This window comes from Tasmannia lanceolata, unplaced genomic scaffold, assembly GCF_043159265.1.
Source record: "Tasmannia lanceolata isolate RefF3 unplaced genomic scaffold, GAP_Taslan_0.1 ptg000044l, whole genome shotgun sequence".
NCBI classification, from domain to species: Eukaryota; Viridiplantae; Streptophyta; class Magnoliopsida; order Canellales; family Winteraceae; genus Tasmannia; species Tasmannia lanceolata.
The window spans coordinates 14,268,561-14,290,737 of NW_027518721.1; the positions used below are offsets into that span (position 1 = coordinate 14,268,561).

Here is a 22,177-nt window from a genome sequence, read left to right on the forward strand (position 1 = left end):
TGTAATTGCATCTGTTTCTAGAATACGTAGAGATCCAACGGTGACGATCCTAGTATATAGACTCTCACCAGGTTACACGCCATTGGGCCCCACTATGGTTGGTAAACCAGGGAACAGAGAAATTCGTAGAGGCCCCCTCTCCAAGCAGAGTTTTCATAGGCCCCACCGAGTAGTTATACAGCTGTGTGGCCGTAGCCGTACGTGCAGCCACAAGATTAGCCAAAGATCACATAATTGGGTGACATAAGGATGATCTTAACCGTCTGATTCTCCACAAATCAGACTGTTAGGATCATCCTATAGAGAAGATCTTTGAAGCAGAGCCTATGTAGGGGACCAACAAACGAATGGTTTAGATCACCCAATAATCTGGGCCCCACTGTATTTTTTGCTGCTCGTGTTGCTAAATGCTCATCCACCTTGCAAAACTCAACTGCACTTTCAGGGAAAAGAAATAAAATAAAATAAAAATCGCTGTGAACAGATAAAAATTGATTGAAATACCTAAAAAATAATATGAATTTGCCAAGATTACCAGGCCAATAAACTGAACGTTATCCCCAATACTTGACACTACTGATCCTATACTTTTACAGAGAAAATGTAATACACCAAACCGCCCTTTTAATCTTCCTGATGATTTGAAATCCCACCCAGTTCATCAAAGCAACTATAAACCAATCTCATGTTCTTATTTAAGAAATCAAAATCCCTTAACAGATTTCTTTTACAGAGAATAAAATTGAAGAAAGAAATTTTTACCCACATAAATTAGCACTGCAAAATCTCGAAGAAGTACCTTGAGGGTGCCTCTTTTTCAGCTGGGGTCTTTCTCCGGCGGGTCAGAACTCACAATAGGAAGATTCCTCCTATACTGTGGAGAGGTCAGCCTCCTCTCCAATGGTGTCTTCCTCTTGCTCACCACGAACCGGTTTACCCCTTTCCTCATCGGCATTATCGAAGGGAAATCTTCATCGGGGATCTTGCTCAGCTCCGATATGTCATTGATCTGAGCAACCCTACGGAACCATCTCTCCGCCTTTGCCTCCTCGGACATGTCCAGAGGATCTGGTTCCTTTACTGCCGAACCCTCCAGACTCTTCCCTGTAAATCCCCTATTCCAATTCTCTTTACTATTCTGCTGATTCTCAGATTGCTGGGTCAGCCCCCCAGTCACATTTCCAGCATTGGCCAAACTCTCCCTCCCAGAAAATCCGCCATTCCAATTGTCTCTACCATTAGCCTCTAGATTGTCATGACGTTGGGTTGAATTTCCAGAAGCCCCCCTATAAACAGCTTCCACCTTACCCTCGTTCATTCCCCGTGTAGAGTAATCTGTATTCCAAGTCTCTCTTCTTGTCTGTTGATATTCGGACTTTTGATCCGAATTTCCCACTGCTTCCCAAATAGGACTCCCAGGGTTACTCCACGACTTCTCCGGCGCGTCCAGAAGTTTTTCTGGTGTTGAAGAAACAGTGGAAGTTTCGGATGCAGCTTTCTCCGCCATACTTCCAGCCTCTGGTTGCTTGTCCTTTTTCGCAAAGTAGTCAGGAGGGAAAGGGACGAAAGGGACAAAGTTAGAACTGTTGGCTTGCTCCATGGCTAAGCGTCTCTTGTACTGGGGTGACGTCAATGATCGATCCTTCTTCTTGCTGACCACAAAACGATTCTCCCCTTTCCGCATTGGCATGATCTCTGGGAAGTCCTCATCTGAGATGGCACTTGCTAGATCAGTTACATCGTGTAGCTCTGCAACTTTCTTAAACCATCTTTCAGAAGCATCGGATTGATCTTTATCTTTCTTGATTTCAGTCTGGTTTTCAAGCTTTTCAGAGTACAGACCATCACTAGAGTTGCCAGTTAGTTTGCTCCCAGGAACAGAGCTTGCAAACCCCCCAGCATTGGCAGCAACAGAGGCTTTGCTGCTGTCCGTTGCTTGTTCTTCGGCATTTGGTTTCGGGGACTTGAACATATCCGCAGGTAATGGCACAAACGGAACATAGCCAGAATCACTACCTTGATTCCCTAAGCTGTGTCTGTACTGTGGAGAAGTCAACCTCACCTCAGTCCCAGTATTCTTCGGTCCCACACCGGATAGATTATCATTTTTCTGAGAGTAGCTCTGATCTGTTTCAGAAACAGGTGATGCACGTCCTAATATCCTGTCCAGACTCTGGCTAATTGATGTCTTGGGCGTATTATCAGATTCAAAGCCACCCACAGGGACGTCATTCTGAAAGTTGTTTCCCTCAGCAGAACCGTCGTTACCCAAGTTCCTTCTGTACTGAGCATTGGCCAACCTCCTTTCTAAGGGCGTTTTCCTGGTGCTCACAACAAATCTGTTCACCCCTTTCCGCAGAGGCATGATCTCGGGGAAATCTTCATCCTCTATGGCACTGCTCAAGTCAGAGACATTGTCCAGCTGAGAAACCTTACTAAACCATCGTTCTGCTTTTTGGTCATTCTCAGCCAGCCTCCTCTCAATTTCAGTCCTATCAGAAATGTTACCAGTGAGAGACCTGTCAATGTTTAGTTTCTGACCGTACCCTAAATCGGACCTCAGGTTGGCACTACTAAATGAGGTTTCTCCAGGTCGCTTGCAGTCGCACATTAAGCATACGGTGTTCCTCCCATAATTAAAGAAAACACATCTGAGAAAAGAGAAATTTCAGAGAGTAGTCTATCAGATGATTTATAAATATGAACAACAACATGATGCAGCAGATATAAAGAAACGAGCTTACTGAGGACACTCCCATTCTCCACCAGTCAGTTGTCTCTTTGGTCGTTGCTCATCACATTCAAGGCATTTCATGTTCCTCGCAAAGTTCATGAAACTGCACCTGCTCAAAAATGAAAATACACAAACATTTCCACATGATTTTTTATTTTTTTGAATTTCCACATCAATTTTGAATTCCAAACAACTTAAATTACAATAGATAGTACAATGAGCAGTACATATATCTTCTCATCATTGGCCCATACGGAAAATCATTGTGGGGAGATTGGCCCATACGAAGAATCACTGTGGCAACTGGCAAGTATTTTCTTATGAGTCCATCCCTACGGCTTATTCTCTGAAGAGACAGCTAATCAGATACTGAAAGATGTATCCTCCAAAGTGGAGAAAAAATACAGATGACATGTAAACTAAGATCATGCAAGTTGTATACACCCAGGGCCAGGGGATAACCCAAGTGGAGAAAAAACCAGAGAAGAAGCCAGAGCAGAACTGGTTCCCTATCCCGTGACCCTGTTCACCGAACTGGCAAAGGAACCTGTCATACTGGATCTATGAACAGTGTTATGCACTAAGGAAAAAGGAGCCAAGAGAAGAACGAGAAAAATCTCAAGAAGATACCCCAATCAGGAACATCATTACATGTGCCCAGCTAGTAAAAAGACATGTGCTCGGAAGGCAATCCAGGGTGGTTTATAGAACAAGCAACAAGTTCAATCTCTACAAAATGGATACCTCGTCAACTGAGCTCCCGGGTTGCATCTACCCTAGCAAAATCCGGAGCCAGTCTTCCATCAGAAAAAGTTATTTCTGACCCTGCCCAATTGGATCCAAATCCTACACCAATGCATTCACACAGAATCACACAAACTACCCAAGGTCACCTCAACAACAACCCAAACCCCAACACCCCCGATTGAGTCATCCGCTCAATCGCATAGTAAAATAATTAATTTTCAATTCTGCCCTTAGCCCAGGATTTCTAGGAACTAGATTATATTTTGGTGATAAAATACACAGCTAAAAACACACATTTGTGGAAATTACCACGAAGAAGATCGTCTACTTGATCTACTCTCCGAGTCGCCACAACCGAACTTTTCGCCGCGGACACCGCAAGCTGATCCGATGGGATCCTTTGATTTTTGCACAAAGGGATAGAACAACTCATGTTCTATTACGGATCTGATCTAATGGATGAGATTATCTTAATTGTAGATGGAGCTTTAACGGTGAAGAACTAGAAGTAATGGAGAGACAGAGTGGGAAGGCGGACGTTTTCACTTGTGGAAGGTTTTCCAAAAGCAATCATTCTCCCAAAAACAAACGTCCACCCCTTTTTATATATTTAGTGTTTATGTTTGTTTTGCCTTTTTTAAAAACCTATAATATCTCACTTAACATTTATCCAAACTTGTGTGCAACTTTTCCTTAACTTTGAAAAAACAAAGTCCAACCAATATTGGACGTTTTGCATGCCCAAGTTGGACGTGTGATTTGTTCAAACACAAATTTGTTTGCAAATAGATCTCCTACAAAATCTCCTATAAATTCTTCTCTTTATCTCTTAGAAAACTAGTTTCCCAATACAACTAGTTTTCCTTTTTCAACACAAATATAACTATTATATTTAATTTTATAATTCAAACACTTTTGAATTGATAAGGACACCCCTATTTGGGTTGGACGAAAATTCCATTTAAAGGCACTAACTCTAACAATCTCCCACTTGCCTGCAACATGTAATTTTGTTCAATATGGTTAAATTCAAATACTTATTTGGTATTCCCAATGTGTCACATAGTGTACATACATTATGATATCCTACTATGATATCCGTTACCTTTGCATGAAGTACGACGAAACAAGTTTGTCTGTGCAATCAAATAAATGTGGGACCATATCTAATAGATACAATTGGTGAGTTGTGAGTGGGATCGTTGCAGGGATCCAACGATCGATCTGCATAGCACAATGGTGGGCCCCACTGCAATCTATTTCCGTAGTTCGAAAACCACATCAGATTCTACCACTGAAGCGGAATATATCACTGTCAGTGAAGCGGCGAAAGAGACAGTATGGCTGCGGAAGGTTTTGGATGACCTTGGCCACGTTCCCTCTGTTGAGAGACCAATTACGCTGTATTGTGATAATGGCGGGATTATTGCTCAAGCAAAGGAACCAAGGTCTCATCAGAAGTCCAAGCAAGTCTTTCGGAAGTATCATGTGATACGGGATATCATAGACAGAGGAGATATTGCCATAGCAAAGATGGCTTCAGCGGATAACGTGGCAGACCCTTTCATTAAGTCCCTTAGCCAAAAAGTGTTTGACGAGAATGTTGAGGGAATGGGTCTTAGATATATGCAGGACTGGATCTAAAGATCAGTGATTGATTACTTTAAATTCCAGTGCACCTTGCATTTTTCATTAATAAAGAATTATTTCATTACATTTTTTTGTGCTATTTTGTTAATATGTGAGATGTGCCTGTTTTTACACATATTAGTCCTTAGGTAGCAAAGTAGGAATACCATGCTCAAGGATCACAGATCCTAGGGACCAGGGAGATATGAAATTCTGGTTCTTTGCAAACCATAAAAGTTCTTAGTTGGGGTGGAGATTGGACTTCTCCTGTACACAACCAGCACCAGTCTTGCTGACATGCACGTGTTATGGGGTGACTTATCTCAGTCATTTGGGTAATGGACCTTAAGCAAGAAGAGTGGGAGCGACGATAGGGATCGCGCTTTGAATTGAATCTCATTGTAATAGCCTGTGGACAGGTGATAGTAAGGCTAGACCTGAGGGATCTTATTGATATGTGGGCCCGTCCCATTATCTTGGTCCATCTTACAATGGTTCTCTTAGAAATCATTTAAGGGTGGTACTGGAATTGTTGGACAAACTTATGAGACTAATAGTGATATCCAACAAGGAATTCTCCGCCTCATATACATGAGGGTACCATCTATAGTTTTGGTCAGAGCAGTAAGCCTATAAAATACCTGGTCAGGTGGATTTGATAAATGTTTTATCAAATGATTTTATGAAAATATTTTGATTGATTTTAGCAAATGCATTTGCGGGCCTAAGCTGCTTGACTGAAGGGTATACCAAGAGTGGGCCCAGGGGGTAGTGTATGTCCACTCCCCCGTAGGACTTAACTAAGTAGATGGCGGAGAAAGGACGTGCACATATTGGATGTGACTAGAGGAAAGATGATTTGGCGGTCATCTTCAGGGTTACGTCTCGATGGAAGCCACTGACTCAATGCGATTGTGGTTTTCGAACTACGGAAAAATATCACAGTGGGGCCCACCATTGGGCTCTGCAGGATTAACCATTGGATCCCTACAACGATCACACTCACAACTCGAATGACCAATTGTATCTATTAGATATGGTCCCGCATTTATTTGATTGCACAGACAAACTTGTTTCGTCGCACTTCATGCAAAGGTAACGCATATCATAGTGTATGTACACTATGTGACACATTGGGAATACCAAATTGGTTAATTGTTACCCAAAGGGGTATTATATAATGAAGCTTTATTCTCATTGGATGGGGATTATTTATTTAATTACAAGAATTAAATAAGTATTTGAATTTAACCCAATTGTACAAAATTACATGTTGCAGGCAAGTGGGAGATTGTTAGAGTTAGTGCTTTTAAATGGAATTTTCGTCCAACCCAAATAGAGGTGTCCATATTAATTCAAATGTAATTGAATTATAAAATTTAAATATAATAGTTATATTTGTGTTGAAAAAGGAAAACTAGTTGTATTGGGAAACTAGTTTCCTAAGGAATAAAAGAGAAGATTTTGTAGGATATCTATTTGCAAACAAATCTGTGTTTGAACAAATCACTCGCCCAACTTGGGCTTGCAAAACGTCCAATATTGGTTGGACTTTGTTTTTTCAAAGTTAGGAAAAGTTGCACACAACTTTAGATAAATGTTAAGTGAGATATTATAGGTTTTCAAAAAAGGCAAAACAAACACAAACACTAAATATATAAAAAGGGGTGGATGTTTGTTTTTGGGAGAAGGATTGCTTTTGGAAAACCTCCCACAAGTGAAAACGCCCCCCCCCCCCCCCCTCTCTCCATTACTTCTAGTTCTTCACCGTTAAAGCTCCATCTACACTTGAGATAATCCCATCCACTAGATATGATTTAGATCAGATCCGTAAATAGAACAAGAGTTGTTCTATCCCTTTGTGCCAAGATCAAAAGATCCCACCGGATCAACTTGCAGTGTCCGTAGCAAAAAGTTCGTTCGTGGCGATTCGGTGAGTAGATCAAGCAGACGATCTTTTTCGTGGTAATTTCTACAAAGGTATGTTTTTTATCTGTTTATTTTATCACCAAAATATAATCTACTTCCCAGAAATCCTGGACTAAGGGCAAAATTGAAAATAAATTATTATACTATGCGATTTTATTCCGTTGCGCATAGCGATTATGCACGGGGGTTATACGACCCCTTCTAACAAGTTTGATCCACAACAACCATCGACCAGCCATTGAACCGACAAAATAAGCTACAAGACCCATCAATCTGCAAGAAAAATCCATCCTCTCAGAGTGTGCCTCAACCCACTGAAATGGCCCTCCATCGAAGTCAACATGCCAGGCCAAACTCTCCCCCATCACTACCCAATGCTCTCGACACCGGCAATCCCTGTCACTATACAAAGCTCGAGACCTGTTAACCCTGAGTTCTACACCAAATCACCAAGGGATCAGAACTCTCCCATACGCACTGGGCATTAGTAGGTACGTTATCAACACACTCAACAAAGTGGAGAAGCTATGAAACCCCATAGACACCAACTCAATCCCAACGGAAAGGTAAATTCTGTCTCCTCCCCACTCCAAATGACGATCATGGTTTGGAATGTTAAGAGGGGCCAAGCCCAGGCCTTTGGTGTACTTTCAGATCATTCCTGCAAACCAAGATGCCAGATATCATATTCCTCCTCTGAAACCAGAATTTCTGAAGGAAAAATCAACCCATTAATTAGAAGATTGCAGGATGATTACCCCAACTCCTATCACTGTTCGAAAAAGTAGCGCTTTCTGGAGGATTGTGGCTTCCGTAGAACAATCAAAACACTACCATCACCCCCATTAGTCCTTCATTTCAGGTTATCCGTGCAATGCTCCACTCCATCCTGGCTACATCAAGTGTTGGCCACGCATCTCTTCCAGGAGGAGAATGCAGCACAGAATATCATGGCAATGCCATCAGTAAAAATTAGACGTAGCAGATTCTCAAGGAATCTTCTTCCCCAACCCCCCCCCCCCCCCCCCCCCCCCCCTATGTTGAATGCATTGTATGAGGACATTTCGGGCTTCTATTTCAGCGTATTAGCTCTCGATAATGATTTCCTTGTTCTGCAAAGAATAGCTCTTGATTAGTTTTAATATTTTTTACAGATTCTTCAGCGAATGGCTCAGATCAGATGCCTCTTTCTAGTTTTGACTTCCCAGATCCCCCTCAAACACAGCCCTTTTTTTTGAATGATTCAAACACAGCCAATTACGCTGGCATAACATACATTTGTGGGACTATCACAAGTACTTACACTGCACAGATGTATCTGACAGCACCCATTATTACATGAAAGAGAGGATTTCCACTTAACTAAAATCTCAATGAGATTGCCGGGTGCAATGATTGTGAACCGAACACCCTGATCTGGGAAACCAGATAAAGAGTTGGTTGTTCTTCTCTAGTATCTTGGACATATATTGACCACAATCAACATGTCAACGAACAGAGAGTAGGTAGACTTTGCAGCTACTTAGGACACACTGAATCTCTTTGATAACACAATAACGAACATGAAAGTCAAAACCAATTCAAGATTTATTTTTATTTATTTTTTGAATGGTACCAATGCAAGGGTGTTTTGCATCGAGTATGATATATCAACATATATGTCAATATGAACACGTGTCGACACATATCTTCGCACATTTTTTGACACGAAACGAAATACTGCCAAACGTTTCAATATATTGGTATATGTTGACACATTTTCATGAAGCTGACAAAGTCTACATAGTGTCAAACATGTCAACGTAGTTGGTAGATGTTGACACATATTTTCATCATGCCGACAAGATTGGCACACATTTCAATAAAAATGTAGGTTTTGACGAGGAATTTAATCCAAGTTCCAACTATCATGTATAACCGTTAAAAACCGATAAACAAGGTATTGGTCGTGGCAAAGAAAGTAATCCAAATTTGAATTCTAACAACCATGTGTATAGGCATTTTCATCCTATAGTGACCATAATCAATGTTGTAGTGCACCACAGTTAAGTGAGGAAAAAGGACACTCAATAATCCGTCTACATGCATGAAGGTGGAAGATAGCACCATCTGTAAATTTAAAAGAATGGGTGATACGCGCAGTGGAATTGGCACAAGCAGTGACAAACTCCACCGGCTGCACCTAAATTGGTATTGGACCCATGGTGTGAAATGACCCATCAATTGTGCCAATGGTGATGAACAAGTCGTGCTTTATTTATGCGTGCGAGTGGAAGTAAAAGGAAGGTTCCAGAATGTATAGGCATTGAACAAAGAAATGAGTAGTGATGTGCATGAGATAGCTATGGGTAGGAAAAAACATATCCAAAAAGTAAAACTTACTTTGGACAAATCCAGTCTCCTCTCTTCATTTCAATATTTTGCCCAAAAGGTCTTGGTGATTGTTCATATCCAGCAGGAACCTGTATTGGCGCTGACTCAAAAAAGCCCGATTCTCCAACTTTTCCACTCAAATCAGCCAACTCTCTCAGTAGATTACGAACTGACACTTCAACAAGTTCTCTATTGTTAACATTGTTTTGGTCTGAAGCAGTAAGAGGGCTGTAGGTGTAGCTCAACAAAAATCGCATCACATCAATTGCGCACGCCCTCTCAAATTCCAACACCTGAATTTTGCATAAGATGCTAATGTTAACATTACAGCTCTGGATTAACGTAATTAAATCATCACTGAGCATATACAGAGACTGGGGACTAATAATAGCTGAACATGCCAATCAACGGTATAAATTATTTCACTGCAAAAGATTAAAAAATACACAAGCAATGTATTCAAACATTGGGATCATCCACAAGTAAAAATATCAGCTGGTGCACCTGTGTTTTTTCTTTCATTCACACTCCCCAAAGAAACAGAGAGAAGCCAAAGATTCCTATGTACTTCTATTTTAAATGTTCGTTCGCATGTCCTTTTACAAATTCCCCACGCATGTATTGATTCAGAATTTTCCATGTTTTAAAATCTGTCATGTAATTTATAATATGTAAACTGTTCTAAGCCTGCTGTTCTTAACCTATTTCCCATAGCCTGGTCTAAATCCTAATAAGCTGTTAGTTTGGTATTAAAACAAGTACAAGCACACATTTAACTCAAAGAATGTCAAGGATGAAGAGAGTAAGAAGTACAAAATAGGGATGAAGAAAGAAACAGAAGTACTGAAAAAGAAAAATGTTACAAAATTTGGGGCACTTTAGCAGAGGTAAAAGTAAAACACAAGTTGAATTTTATAGTGATATCGTGAATCACCAAAAAAGCAATGGAAACCTGGAGGAACCCATAACACAATAGATCCATCTGAACTACAGTCCACAGAAACGACTGTAGTAAAGCCAGAACATAAAGGAAGGGAATAAAGGATGAACCTATGCAAGAATAATTAAAATAAAAGATCAGCGTAATGATAAATTTCACTCTGAGTGATTTAAATGCTATATATATCGGAGAAGTAAAAAAGCATATCCACTAACACAATGGCTTGGACACACGGCCATTTTAGTAACATTTAACAAATAAACAAGATAGAAATCAAAATAGAAAGCTCCAAGAAGCACAATAGATAGAATATGTGGATAATTTGAATATAAGGTAACATAGTTTCCCCAAAACTGGAAGTATCAACAGAGAATTGGAACTGGATATTGAAGTTGAACTTCTCAAAGCACACCCGTTAGTTGGGTGTCGCACAATTGGAATAACCTACTATCAAAATTTTGTAAAAATTAAAACAGAAAAGCTTTCAGAGACATGGAACATGTAATATTATAGCATAAATGGGAAGGCTTGGTTCTTACACAAGGGTATCCATGTCACTCTGTATGCTAAATAGATGTTCACAGTGGTAGCAGAGGCTATCCTGATCTTTTGAATTTACCCTTCCCTAGCACCCCAAAGTTATTTCTAACATCAGTGTGCGTACATCCATTCTTAGTTTTGTGGCCATTTAATATCATTATCGGTGACCTTTTCACCGGAAATAATAGCACTAGTTCTTTGTATATCCCGGGTCTTACGTTGCACCCAAGGATGTAAGAAGGTTTGCTTTCGTCACTTCTTATTAGAAAAAATTCAAGATAGCAGAAACTGCAATGTCAGGAAGATCAATGTGCAATTTGGCAATCCTTTTACTGGAAATCCAATAGTGAAGTCACCAACACTCGAAAAGTTCGGAAAACTCAATATCGAAGTATAGATTCAGGCCCACAACGGAGACACGAGCTAATACAAGCTACTAATTCAAGATTTTGATTTGCCTGAAGGAAGTCACTGCAAGTTTCCATAAAGGAGATGTTCGATCTTTTTTCCCGAGTAAACTGAGGAACTCGACTTGAATTTTAATCCACTTGAATTGATTCGATTGACACTTGAATTAACACGTCGACTCTTTTTTTTTTTTTTAAGTGGTAAATTTTAATAGAGAAAAGAAATGGGCGAGACCACGTGACCAAGATGGGCAATACAAAGAGAAAGAGAAAGAGATATTATACTGCAAGCTTGGGAACCTCCACCAGAAGGGTTGATTAAACTAAATTTTGATGGATCCAGCATTGGTCACTTTTTTGATGAGATCCAAGACAAAATTGGGGGTCATCTATTACATTCAAGCATATCCGGAGGTCGGCAAATAATGTGGCAGATGGCCTTGTTCGTCAAGGAGTGGCGCAGGCGAATATGGAATTTTTTTATTTTCTTCCTCCATAATTGTTTCTCTCTTCTTGTTTCTCTTGTTTTTCTCTCCTTGTAATCTTTGGAGTTTTGACCATCTCGGTCTTCTCCCTTTTAATGAAAGCTTCACCATTCAAAAAAAAAAAAAAAAGGCTACAAGTACAGAGAAAAACCAAGGGGAGAGGAAATTGAAGATCTCTAAGCGGACCTTATCAACTCCTGAACAGACCTTGGTCTGCCTTGCTAATGCCCGACCTCCTAACATATAAGGATCCGACACACATCGACCTTTTTAACTCAATTAGCTTTTAAGCATTACTCAAGCAATGAAACAACTGCTAATCAGCTTTACCCCAAAAATATTATGGGGCAACTTGTAAGTGGATTTGAAAAAATGCAGTGGGCCAATGTCCACCCAAAATTCAAGGGTTTCGCAGTAAATACCTTAATCAGATATTGTGATGATATGCAACCCCTCGAGCAAAGTGGTTCTTAATTGGACCCCCACAGGCCCTCCTATCTTTATTAAGCTTAATTATGATGGATCAAGCTTGAGGAACCTTGGGCCGTCTGACTTTGGGGGCGTTCTTCGTGGAGCAAATGGTGTAACGAAATGAGCCTACTTTGGCCCTTTCAGCCAGTTGAATGCCACTAATGTAGAAGTGCATGATCTCTTGGCCAGCATTTGATTTGTTGAGGTTACTGACTTAGACCTGCTTATTGTTGGAGACTCTTTAAATGTGATCCGCTAGATGAGCAACGGAGTGACCTACCCATGGAGAAGTGCGGACATGGTTGAAGATATTCTTGATCAGGCCGCGGCGCATTCAATTAGCTTTCAACACATATGGAGATCTGAATAGTGAGGCTGATTGTTTAGCTCGAGCCAGAGTCAAAAAATCCAATATGGAGATGTTCGATTACCTTCCTCCTTGATCCTTTTTTGTATGTTTTCTTCTTTTTTGCTTGGCTTGTACTCAACCATCTCAGTCCTTGGGCTTTGCACCATTTTATTAATAATTGTTTTCATTGAAAAAAAGGATTTGAAAACAAAAACATGTGTTCGCAAATCTTAGTCAATCGTCATGCGAGGGCATGTTGAAATTCATAGTGGACAAAATTTTCTCGCAGCTTTGGCATGCAACTCTCTGTCTAAAATGAGTAAATTTGCATTTATTGCAAATCCAATCTCCCAATTGCCTTGGCTTCCTCTACTCCACTGTCTACGTGAACTATCAGCCTTCAAGGTTTAGCAGCATTTCCTATTGTTCGGTAGCTTGATCTCCACCCTCTCAACTTGGCTTCCTCTACTCCACTGTCTACGTGAACTCACAGCCTTCAAGGTTTAGCAGCATTTCCTATTGTTCGGTAGCTTGATCTCCACCCTCTCAATCTGATTCTCAAGCATGGTTCTCATGATCCACAGGAGAGATTCAACATTGTGGAGTTCAAGTTCGTTAAGATCTCCCCCGATTAAATACCATTGTTCCAACTACGAAGATTAAATACCTGAGTAGAGTCTTCCCTTGTTCTTAGCTCGTATTATTTTCTTTTTTTTTAATTGTCATTTATGATTCCAAAAATTGCCAAATAAGGGACAAGTTGTCCCCTAACAGGCTACAACATTACCGCCCCCTACATATAGTAGGATTAGCTTACATATCCGTTACATGCTACCCATCCCCATTCCCCATTACATTACCCGATAGCCTAACTTGTATCGGATCCAACTAAAGTGCCATATTTGTGGGCGCCAACAAGTCATGATGCGTGTCCGCCATGCCACACAAACTTCTCCACCTCATCCCAGCTAGCGATTTCAATTTTCAAAAATCTCCCTCAAAGACTAGAGCTATTGTGCGCCCCTAACCGTGCACGATGGCCATTTATTCTATCATACGCTAGGTCATCTTCTTTTGCTAAATTTTCACAGAGAGAGAGAGAGAGAGAGAGAGAGAGAGAGACGTTAGTCTTCTCCGGCAGCTCTCCCGCCGGCTACCACCTCATTCTCCACGGTCACCACCTTCAGTCCCTCCCACATCTCTTCCACAAAAGCCATCCATCTCCACCTTTTAAACCCAGCCACCACCGCCGTCTTCTTCAAGATCTAAACCCACTTCCACCACGGCCCATTTTCTTTATCCCATTCCGTCATTTTCATATCAATAACACATCCCATTCCATGCATGATAGCCATCCATCTTCATCCCATTCTTAGCTCATATTCTGTATAAAGCTAATGATATCACAGATAGCTTGGCGAGGGATAGAGTGGATAGGGAAGTCCAAGTTGTAAAAACCAATTCTCTTCTATGTAATCTCTTGAAACTTTTGTTTCATTTCTTGTTTTAGTCTCTTTCCATTGATTGCTCAGGTCAGCTCATCCCTTTCTTCGTTTCACTTTCTCCCATTTTAACTTTTTTTTGGTCATCTTTCAAATGAAATAAAGGATGGATAATACAACATCATAACATAACAAATGAAAGTGTAATGCTACTGAATCAACCAATAATGATGAATGTAAAAGAGATTTTTATGTATTAAGGTGCAATCTAAGTAATTAGATGCCAAGCTGTTTTCCCTATCAGATGCCACACTTCTTTCCTTCGAGGAAAGTGATTCTAATTTCCTCTTCAGTGGGAATGTCAGCAGCTGTGTGAGAATTCTGGATGAATTAGAAGAGTGTGCCCAAAAGTCCATGTTTGTCAGCAGCTGTGTGAGAATTATGGATGAATTAGAAGAGAGTGCCCCAAAGTCCATGTTTGTGGGTTAAAGACCCTATTGGATTTCAACTATTTCTCTAACAGATTCTACAGCCTGCAAGTTTAGATATTTCATTGAAATATGGACCAAATAGAAGATTCTTCAGCTAATTCTGTAACTAAAAGTAGGTCTGCCAGTAGGACTGTTATCCAGTTTCCAAGACATGGTGTCTCAATTTTCTCAATAGATTCCCATGTACTCACTTTCTCGGGTAGAATATTTGATATTTTATTATCGTAGGTTAGGTGCAACATGTGTGCAAGCCTGCGACAGGTATAGAGAGATAGAGATAGAAAGAAAGAAAATAGAAAGAGGGACCCAAGTACAATCAAACAATCTAATGTATAAACATGAAAATATGCTAAGCACAGCAGTAGAGGATGCCCCTAAAACACGCACAGAGAGAAAAGTATAATCAAACCATCTAATTTAAATAACATGAAAATATGCTAAGCACAGCAGTAGAGGATGCCCCTAACCTATGCCTCATGAATTCTCAACATAGAATATAATTGCATTTCCAAGTTATTGAGTAGCCTTGAACGATCGAAACTTCCAAGATAAAGTAAGTCATCATTCCCAATTCAATATTTCAAATTTCGAGCAAAAATCAAACTACTATCAATGCCATGTTAGCAATCCTAGAAACATATGCAAGCATGCAATAATACCCCTCAGAGAGAGGCATGTCCCTGAGGCCTATCAATCAACTTACATCGCGACCATTGCTGCCTAAGAACGACCTCAATCGCCTTGTTGAATTCGTCGCATCTTTGAACAAGAACGGCACTCCATTTTCCACAATAACCTCAATGTCCTTCTTGGAAAGCAGCCTACAGAAAACAGACAAATTTAACAAAATGAATACATGAAGGCAGTGAATGAACCAAATCAGATTGAGATCTCAATGATATAACAAAAAAAAAAAAAACCAGGCATATTCTTCAGACTTGAAACTTTGATAAATAAAAAAATAAAAACAAATGCGCCGTTTGAATCAAGGTTGCCAAGGCGGGAATCGAAAGCGGGATTCAATTCGGGATTCGAGAGCGGGAATCGAAGGCTCCTGGGATGGTGGGAAGCGGGAATCGTGGGTTTGCCAGAGAGTCAACGGGGATTCGACGGGGATTCGTCGGGGATTCGCTGAGAGTCGCTGGGGAGTTGGAATTTGCAGGGATTCGCCTGGGAATCGAGGTTCCTATAAAGTGGGAATCAGGGTTTTCATAAATTAGGAATCGGGGTTCCCCAAAATCGGGGATTCGAATCGAATCACGATTCGGATTCGCGATTCGGGGATTCGTGAATCCCCAACTCCAGGTACGAATCCTGCTTCTCTGGTTTGAATACATGAATTTTATACTCCAGGATTGTAAAATGCTGGATTTGACAGGCTAAAATCTTGATTTTATAAGCTAAAACCTGGATTTTATAAGCTAGAATCTGGAATTTTACAATCCTAGTTTATTAAATTTCAGATTTTAGCTGATAAAATCCAGGTTTTAGGTTGTAAAATCCGATTTTACGATCCTAGATTATAAAATCTCAGATTTTACAGGCTAAAAGTTGGATTTTGCAATCCTAGATTATAAATTTCAGATTTTAGCTTATAAAATTCAGGTTTTAGCTATGATCTGTGGACACAGACACGGAGTCAGACACGGCGAAATCCCAAAGTTTAGAAATGGGGACACGCCTAATATAGAAAGTACATATAATCATGATTTGTGGGCACGGATTCGTGTGCTGAGTTTCGGCACGGATACGAGGTATCTAACATGGCAACCCCTGAAATCTAGAAATAGTGTCACAGTCAGACGTACATACATATAAAGTTACTGACACTTCTACCAGTACACTTAAAAGTGTCTAAAGGAGTGTGGACATGTGTGGACACGGGTATCTTGTCGGACACGACATGACATGTGTGACAGCAATAAATTCAAAGTGTCAGCCAAATCATAGCGTTTTATCTAGTAAAATCCAGGATTTAACAATCCTAGATTATAAACTTCATGTATCCAAACGTTGTAAAAAAAACATTAACTTATAAATAAAAGGAAACATATAAAGCTAAAACTCTAAAACCCTACCTCAACAGATCGGACCGATCACGAGCAAACCACAAGCACGCATTCGCAGATCGAACAAATTCCTCCGGGAGATCCTCAAAAACCGAAAACTCATCATCTCCAACCCCAATCTCTCGGTTGAAATAACCTCCGGACCAGAGATTCTCCACAAGCTTCTGCCATTCAGGCCACGGATGCGAAACCCTAGAATTCGAAGAAAATCCAACAGATTCTCCGAATTCTTCCCTAGAAACGGTCTGCGTGTGAATCTGTTCAGAAGATCTGATTGAAAAACCTAACCGAGGGAGAGAATTGGAGAAAAGTCTGTGATTTTGAGAGGCGGAAAAGAGGGGAAGAGAAACCCTAGAACGGCGAGCGAGGTGAAGAGTGAAAGGGCGGGGGAAGATGAGTGGGAAGGGAGTTCTGAGTAGCATGAAGATCTTGGAAGCACCGCCCATGGAGCATTTGAAAATGAAGGGAGGTAGGGTTTAGCTAGGGTTTTATCGTGGGCCGGGTTTTGACGAATGGAGAGAGTGATTTTGGTGGGCATCTTGCGGCATTTACTGTTGGAATTCTAAGTAAGGATACTGATGTTGGCACTACCATGTTTTGATAATTGCAGTAACTCATCCAGTCTTTTATGATTTAAACAGCTGTCAGAGGTTATTATAGAATCGTCAAGATGCTCTTAAAAGTCAATTAAAAAAGGAAAAGACAAGCTGAGTTGATACATATAATTATTAAGAACATGGTAGTACCAACATCAATAGCCTCTAATATTAGGGAAATTATATGTTGACCCCCTTCACTTCCCTGGTGCATCCCTCTAGTTAGGGTTGCAATCTGAAAACACCGTGGGCCGGGTTTAGGAATCTCGGGTTTTTTTTAAAATAAATCAACCCGACCCGAGTTGCAACTCTAGTTTTTTGCCTTTCACTTTCATCGGGACGATCATCGCAATTAACCATTATCAGTCAATGCAACAACAATAATTTCCTCGATCCTATTCATAGTGATTCTTAATGCAAGTAGATTTAATACTGAAGATTAAGGGCAGTGATGAATTGACCCCCTAATATCTCTCTCTCTCTCTCTCTCTCTCTCTCTCTCTCTCTCTCTCTCAGCACTTTACTATATGGGGGTCGATTTATCACTGCACAAGATTAAATATCGTATTACTTTGGGCATCGTGCATGTACTTACACGCCTCTATGAGTGTTGATTTTTTTATTATATGTGGGAGGTCTTTTGAGCATGGTTGGGAGGTTTTTGAGCACGATTTTAATTTCGCTTAAATTTTGGTCCGAAATTTAAGGAATATCACCAAAAAATCTAGATTTTATTAATTATTTAATATTTTTTTTGAAATTTCAGCTTTTTGAAATTTTGTTCGAGATAAAATATTACTTTATTTGATTTCGTTGGATTTAATTTCGGTTTCGGTGAGGACCGAAACGCATTCCAAAACCGAAATTTAAAACCATGATTTTATGAAAATTTTGTTACCAACATTTGTTTCACATATATAAGTTCATATATTGGAATCGATCATGCACCATAAATTCAATCATATATTGGATTCGAATAGATCATGCACCATAAATTCAACAATCAGAACATAAAATTTAGGGTGCATGTATGGGGAATGTTAGAGAATAAAATCAGATATGATCTTCTAAGATTTGTTTGTTGGAGTGAATGGGGTGGGTTTAGTAATTGGATTAGATTAGGCAACCAAGATTAGGGTAGTTGCAAAGTTTAGGAAATCTCTTTTCATATTGATCTTTCACTTTCTTTGTTTATCTTCTAAAGTGCTCTATATAAGCACTTCTTAGGGTTGATTGTAAGTATCCAAGAAATTAGTGTAATTCCCTAATTTTGTCATAGTATCAGAGCAGGTCGATCCCACGCCTGTGCCTTGATAACAACACTTGTTTTCCCGTCCTCCGACGGACGGCCAATCTAGTCGTCCGTCGGGCCTCGGACAATTTTTGTATACAACTTCTAGGCACCTCACAAGCATATTTCTTCTTCCAAAGCCCTATCCAACCTGCTTTGTTTTTTTTTTCCACCAACCACCCAACCCAATCGAAACTCTCTTTCTAAAAGCCACTGTTTTTAGTTTCTAATTCCATTCAACAGAAACATGGCCTTTTATTTCTGCATTCTCTTCTTGATTTTCTCCATCGCTTCCCGATCTTCTTCATCCAGAAGCCTATGTTTTTTCTTCCTTTTAGTTGATTGGAATGCATCTTGATCCCATCTCCATTTTCCGAAAAGCATGTTAAAAGAAAAAAATTGTGGAATGAGAGTTTCAAAGAGAGAAACCCACTTCTCTTGTGATGCTTTTGTCATCAACATCAATGAGTCCCAGAGAAATCAAATCACAGACGGCTTGGATAAAGGAGGAAGAGACACCAAGTTTAGACATTGGAAAGGTGAAAATAGGATCCTTCTATTCTGATTGGTACTCTTTTCTTTGTCTTTTGGAAAGTACCTAGCCTAAGGTATTGATAATGATACCCCCTGGCTCAACAGTTATGAGTCTCTTTCCTTTTATCTGTGTCTCACTTGCCTTCATCAATCTCTCTTTTGTCAGAGCAGAATAGCACCCTCATATTGATCAGTACACTATTTTCTGTGTGATTGATTGTGATTTCCGGCCTCAGTTTACAGTTCCGATGATCGATCTCAAGACCAAAATTGAGATTTTGTTTGCCGAAATATTTACAAACTGTGCTTTCAATGCTTGTTTAACAGATCTTTGCACTCTTTAAATACCTTGGCTTTTGTATCTTATTTCAGTTGAGGTACCTCACTTAGGTGCAGGTGCATGCCTGAAATAATTCCCCTTTTAGTTCAGGGGCTTCATTTCTTTTGAAGTGCGTGCTTGGGAGAGTTTCATTTCCATGAGGATCAGTATCTAAAGCCAAACCATGATGTCTCGCCCATCATGGTCCATTCTTGCCAATTCTGGCTCATTCTTGCCCATCCCGGCAATGGCCCACTGTGACCCATTTTTTGCCTGTTTCAAGCGTTGGTCCATGGTGACCCATTACTACTCGCTCATCGAGGCTTGAGTCTTGTCTAGCCTATTGAGGCTATGATTTGTTCTAATCTATCTCTTCATGGCACATCAACAAGTGGTATCTTCTTCGGCAATCAGTATCCGCCATCATCAGCTAACACTCGGCAACAACATTAGGGGATATTCATCATCAAACTTTAGCAGTGTGCTTCAAATCAAAAGATTCCATTTTCTTATGGGGAATTGTAGTGAAAATTCTATTTTTCATACGGGGAATTTTATTGTAATCAAACGTATGTCGATTTTTCAATCCACATACTTTTGAGGAGGCATGTTAGAGAATAAAATCAGATCCGATCTTCTAAGGTTTGATTGTTGGAGTGATTGGAGTGGATTTGGTAATTGGATTTCATCAAGCAACTAAGATTAGGCTAGTTGCTTAGTTTAGGAAATCCCTTTTCATAGTGATCTCTCACTTTCTTTGTTTATCCCCTAAAGTGCTCTATATAAGCACTAGTTAGAGTTGAATTGTAAGATTCAAAGAAATTAGTGAAATTCCCTAATTTGGTCAGAGAATGTAGAAAACCTCGACGGACCCGATCCACCACGAGAAACTATCTTGGGTAGGGTAGGGTTTTGGACTTTGTGCTTTTTTTAAAAGAACCAACTTGACCTGACTCGAAATAGTTTCTCGATAAGGGTAGGGTTATGGAAAACCTAACCCGCGCAACCCGAGTTGCAACCCTACCTGTAGTGTAAAAGGAGTCATCGAAATACACTATGGGTGTGTTTGGCGTACCGTTTGAAATAGCGTTTGAAACGGCGTTTTGCCAAACGGCGTTTTGGTGTTTGGTTGGCCAGATCAAAACGGCGTTTTAAACGGCAAACGGAGGTATTGTGTGTTTGGTTGCAAATGCCCCAAATCGGAGTTTTAGTGGTAAAATGACCAAAAAGGGCATTGTTTGGTTGGCCTCAATGTAACTCAATTATTCTCTCATTAGGCCAATATTAGAAGGTCATTAGGATCTCATTCGACACAATTAAAATTAAACATCATTGCCATAACTAGTTATACTATTGTTCACAAAAAAATAAATTTAAAAAGTGGCACAATGAGTAATTTATCTGACCCATCTCCTGAATCCATATTCCCTGCAAATAAAAAACCAACAACTAGCATATTCAAATCCCGTATGGCACACCAAGGGAAGATGTTACTAGTATGCTCCAGACCTCTGTAGTGTAAAAACAGTTCAAAATAAATTGTATAAGAATGAAAAAGTTATACATTGTCTTGAGCTTGTTCAACTAACATATAAAAACCAACCAGTTCGAAATAAAAGTAACAACCAACAAGTTGCAATACTAAAAAAACTATCAGAAGTTCACAACCATCGATCACAAGATAAAAAATAACGCCACTTGACAACATCCAAGTAACACAAGTTCACAACCAACAGATAGAAAACTAATCAATGGGCTGGGGATAGTAAACATCGTCATCATCGAATGACGGTTGCAATGGGACTCCCAACTCATAATGTAGCCAACCAATCTTTGTTTTGTCATCTCCCATAGCCACCCACAATGCACGATTCTCTTTCACCTTGAACAATTTGCAAGCGGCATAAAAATTTAGTGACCCCCTCTCATAACCTGGCAACAAGGCTAATTGCGTCACGATTTTAGTCATGTCAGCATCAAACTTCTCCATACGGACAGATGTAGTCGTTCTCCTGCTTTCCACTGCAGTCGCGAGACGCTCTAAGTTTTTGGAAATATGATTTGCAACCGATCTTCTTTTTGCAACCCTTTGTTTTACATTAGGCTCTTTCTTCCTTGCTACTACATCTGGTTCCGTCTCATCTTCACCATAAACAGGCTCATTCGAAGATACTGGTGTGCCTACATCTTCATCTCCCTCTTCCTCTATATCAAATGGGGTAGATGCTTTGCTATTTTGTGTCTCAACTTGGGTTGCAGAAGGAGAAAATGCAAGTCTTCCAGTTGCAGAAACATCTAAGAACAACTCCTCAAGATCCCAGCACCTTTCCAAGGCTCGACTCCTAAAGCACGCATACTTTTTATTTCTCTACACAAAACAAAAAAAGAAACATTATCCTTTTAATGAAATGGAAAAAAACTTATAATAAAAATAAATTAAGTTTAAGTTTATTGATTACCTTAATTTGAGTATCCCACCAATCGTCTGATGCATCTATGCAATGCTTCGCATGATCAAAACCCAAACCAGTTGCACTGGTCAACAAAGAATGCCACAACTGCCACTCCTTTTTAGTCGAGTCCCAATGATTTTTCATTTGTTCCTTAGTGAATCCCTTGCCCGTCTTCTCATTAAAACCATCAGTTGCTAGCGCCCACCCTTCCTTGCTCAAGTGTGAACCGGGTCTAAATCCCCTCCTAACTAAGTCCTTACATATGTCAATCCAAGCATAATGGCTATCAATGTCCCATTGAGCTTTCTTAATAATCTCTTTTCCATTTGCCTTCCCTTTTGTAGTCTGGGAAGATTTTTTTGCTTGATCACTTTCCAT

The 22,177-nt window shown here is 40.0% G+C and overlaps 2 protein-coding genes across 2 annotated transcripts; both read right to left on the reverse strand.

Annotated features, from left to right (window-relative positions):
- Positions 1-491: 491 nt before the first annotated feature.
- On the reverse strand, positions 492-17,137 carry LOC143863516 (zinc finger protein VAR3, chloroplastic-like). The gene is made up of 5 exons (XM_077374197.1): positions 16,616-17,137; positions 15,241-15,358; positions 9,422-9,705; positions 2,745-2,843; positions 492-2,651 (listed from the first exon to the last, which is right to left on the reverse strand). Exons 1-5 carry the CDS (start codon positions 17,050-17,052, stop codon positions 818-820), a joined length of 2,772 nt encoding a protein of 923 aa, XP_077230312.1. The 5' UTR covers positions 17,053-17,137; the 3' UTR covers positions 492-817.
- Positions 17,138-20,965: 3,828 nt separating this feature from the next.
- LOC143863331 (uncharacterized) lies at positions 20,966-22,177 on the reverse strand. The gene is made up of 2 exons (XM_077374016.1): positions 21,806-22,177; positions 20,966-21,714 (listed from the first exon to the last, which is right to left on the reverse strand). Exons 1-2 carry the CDS (start codon positions 22,175-22,177, stop codon positions 21,091-21,093), a joined length of 996 nt encoding a protein of 331 aa, XP_077230131.1. The 3' UTR covers positions 20,966-21,090.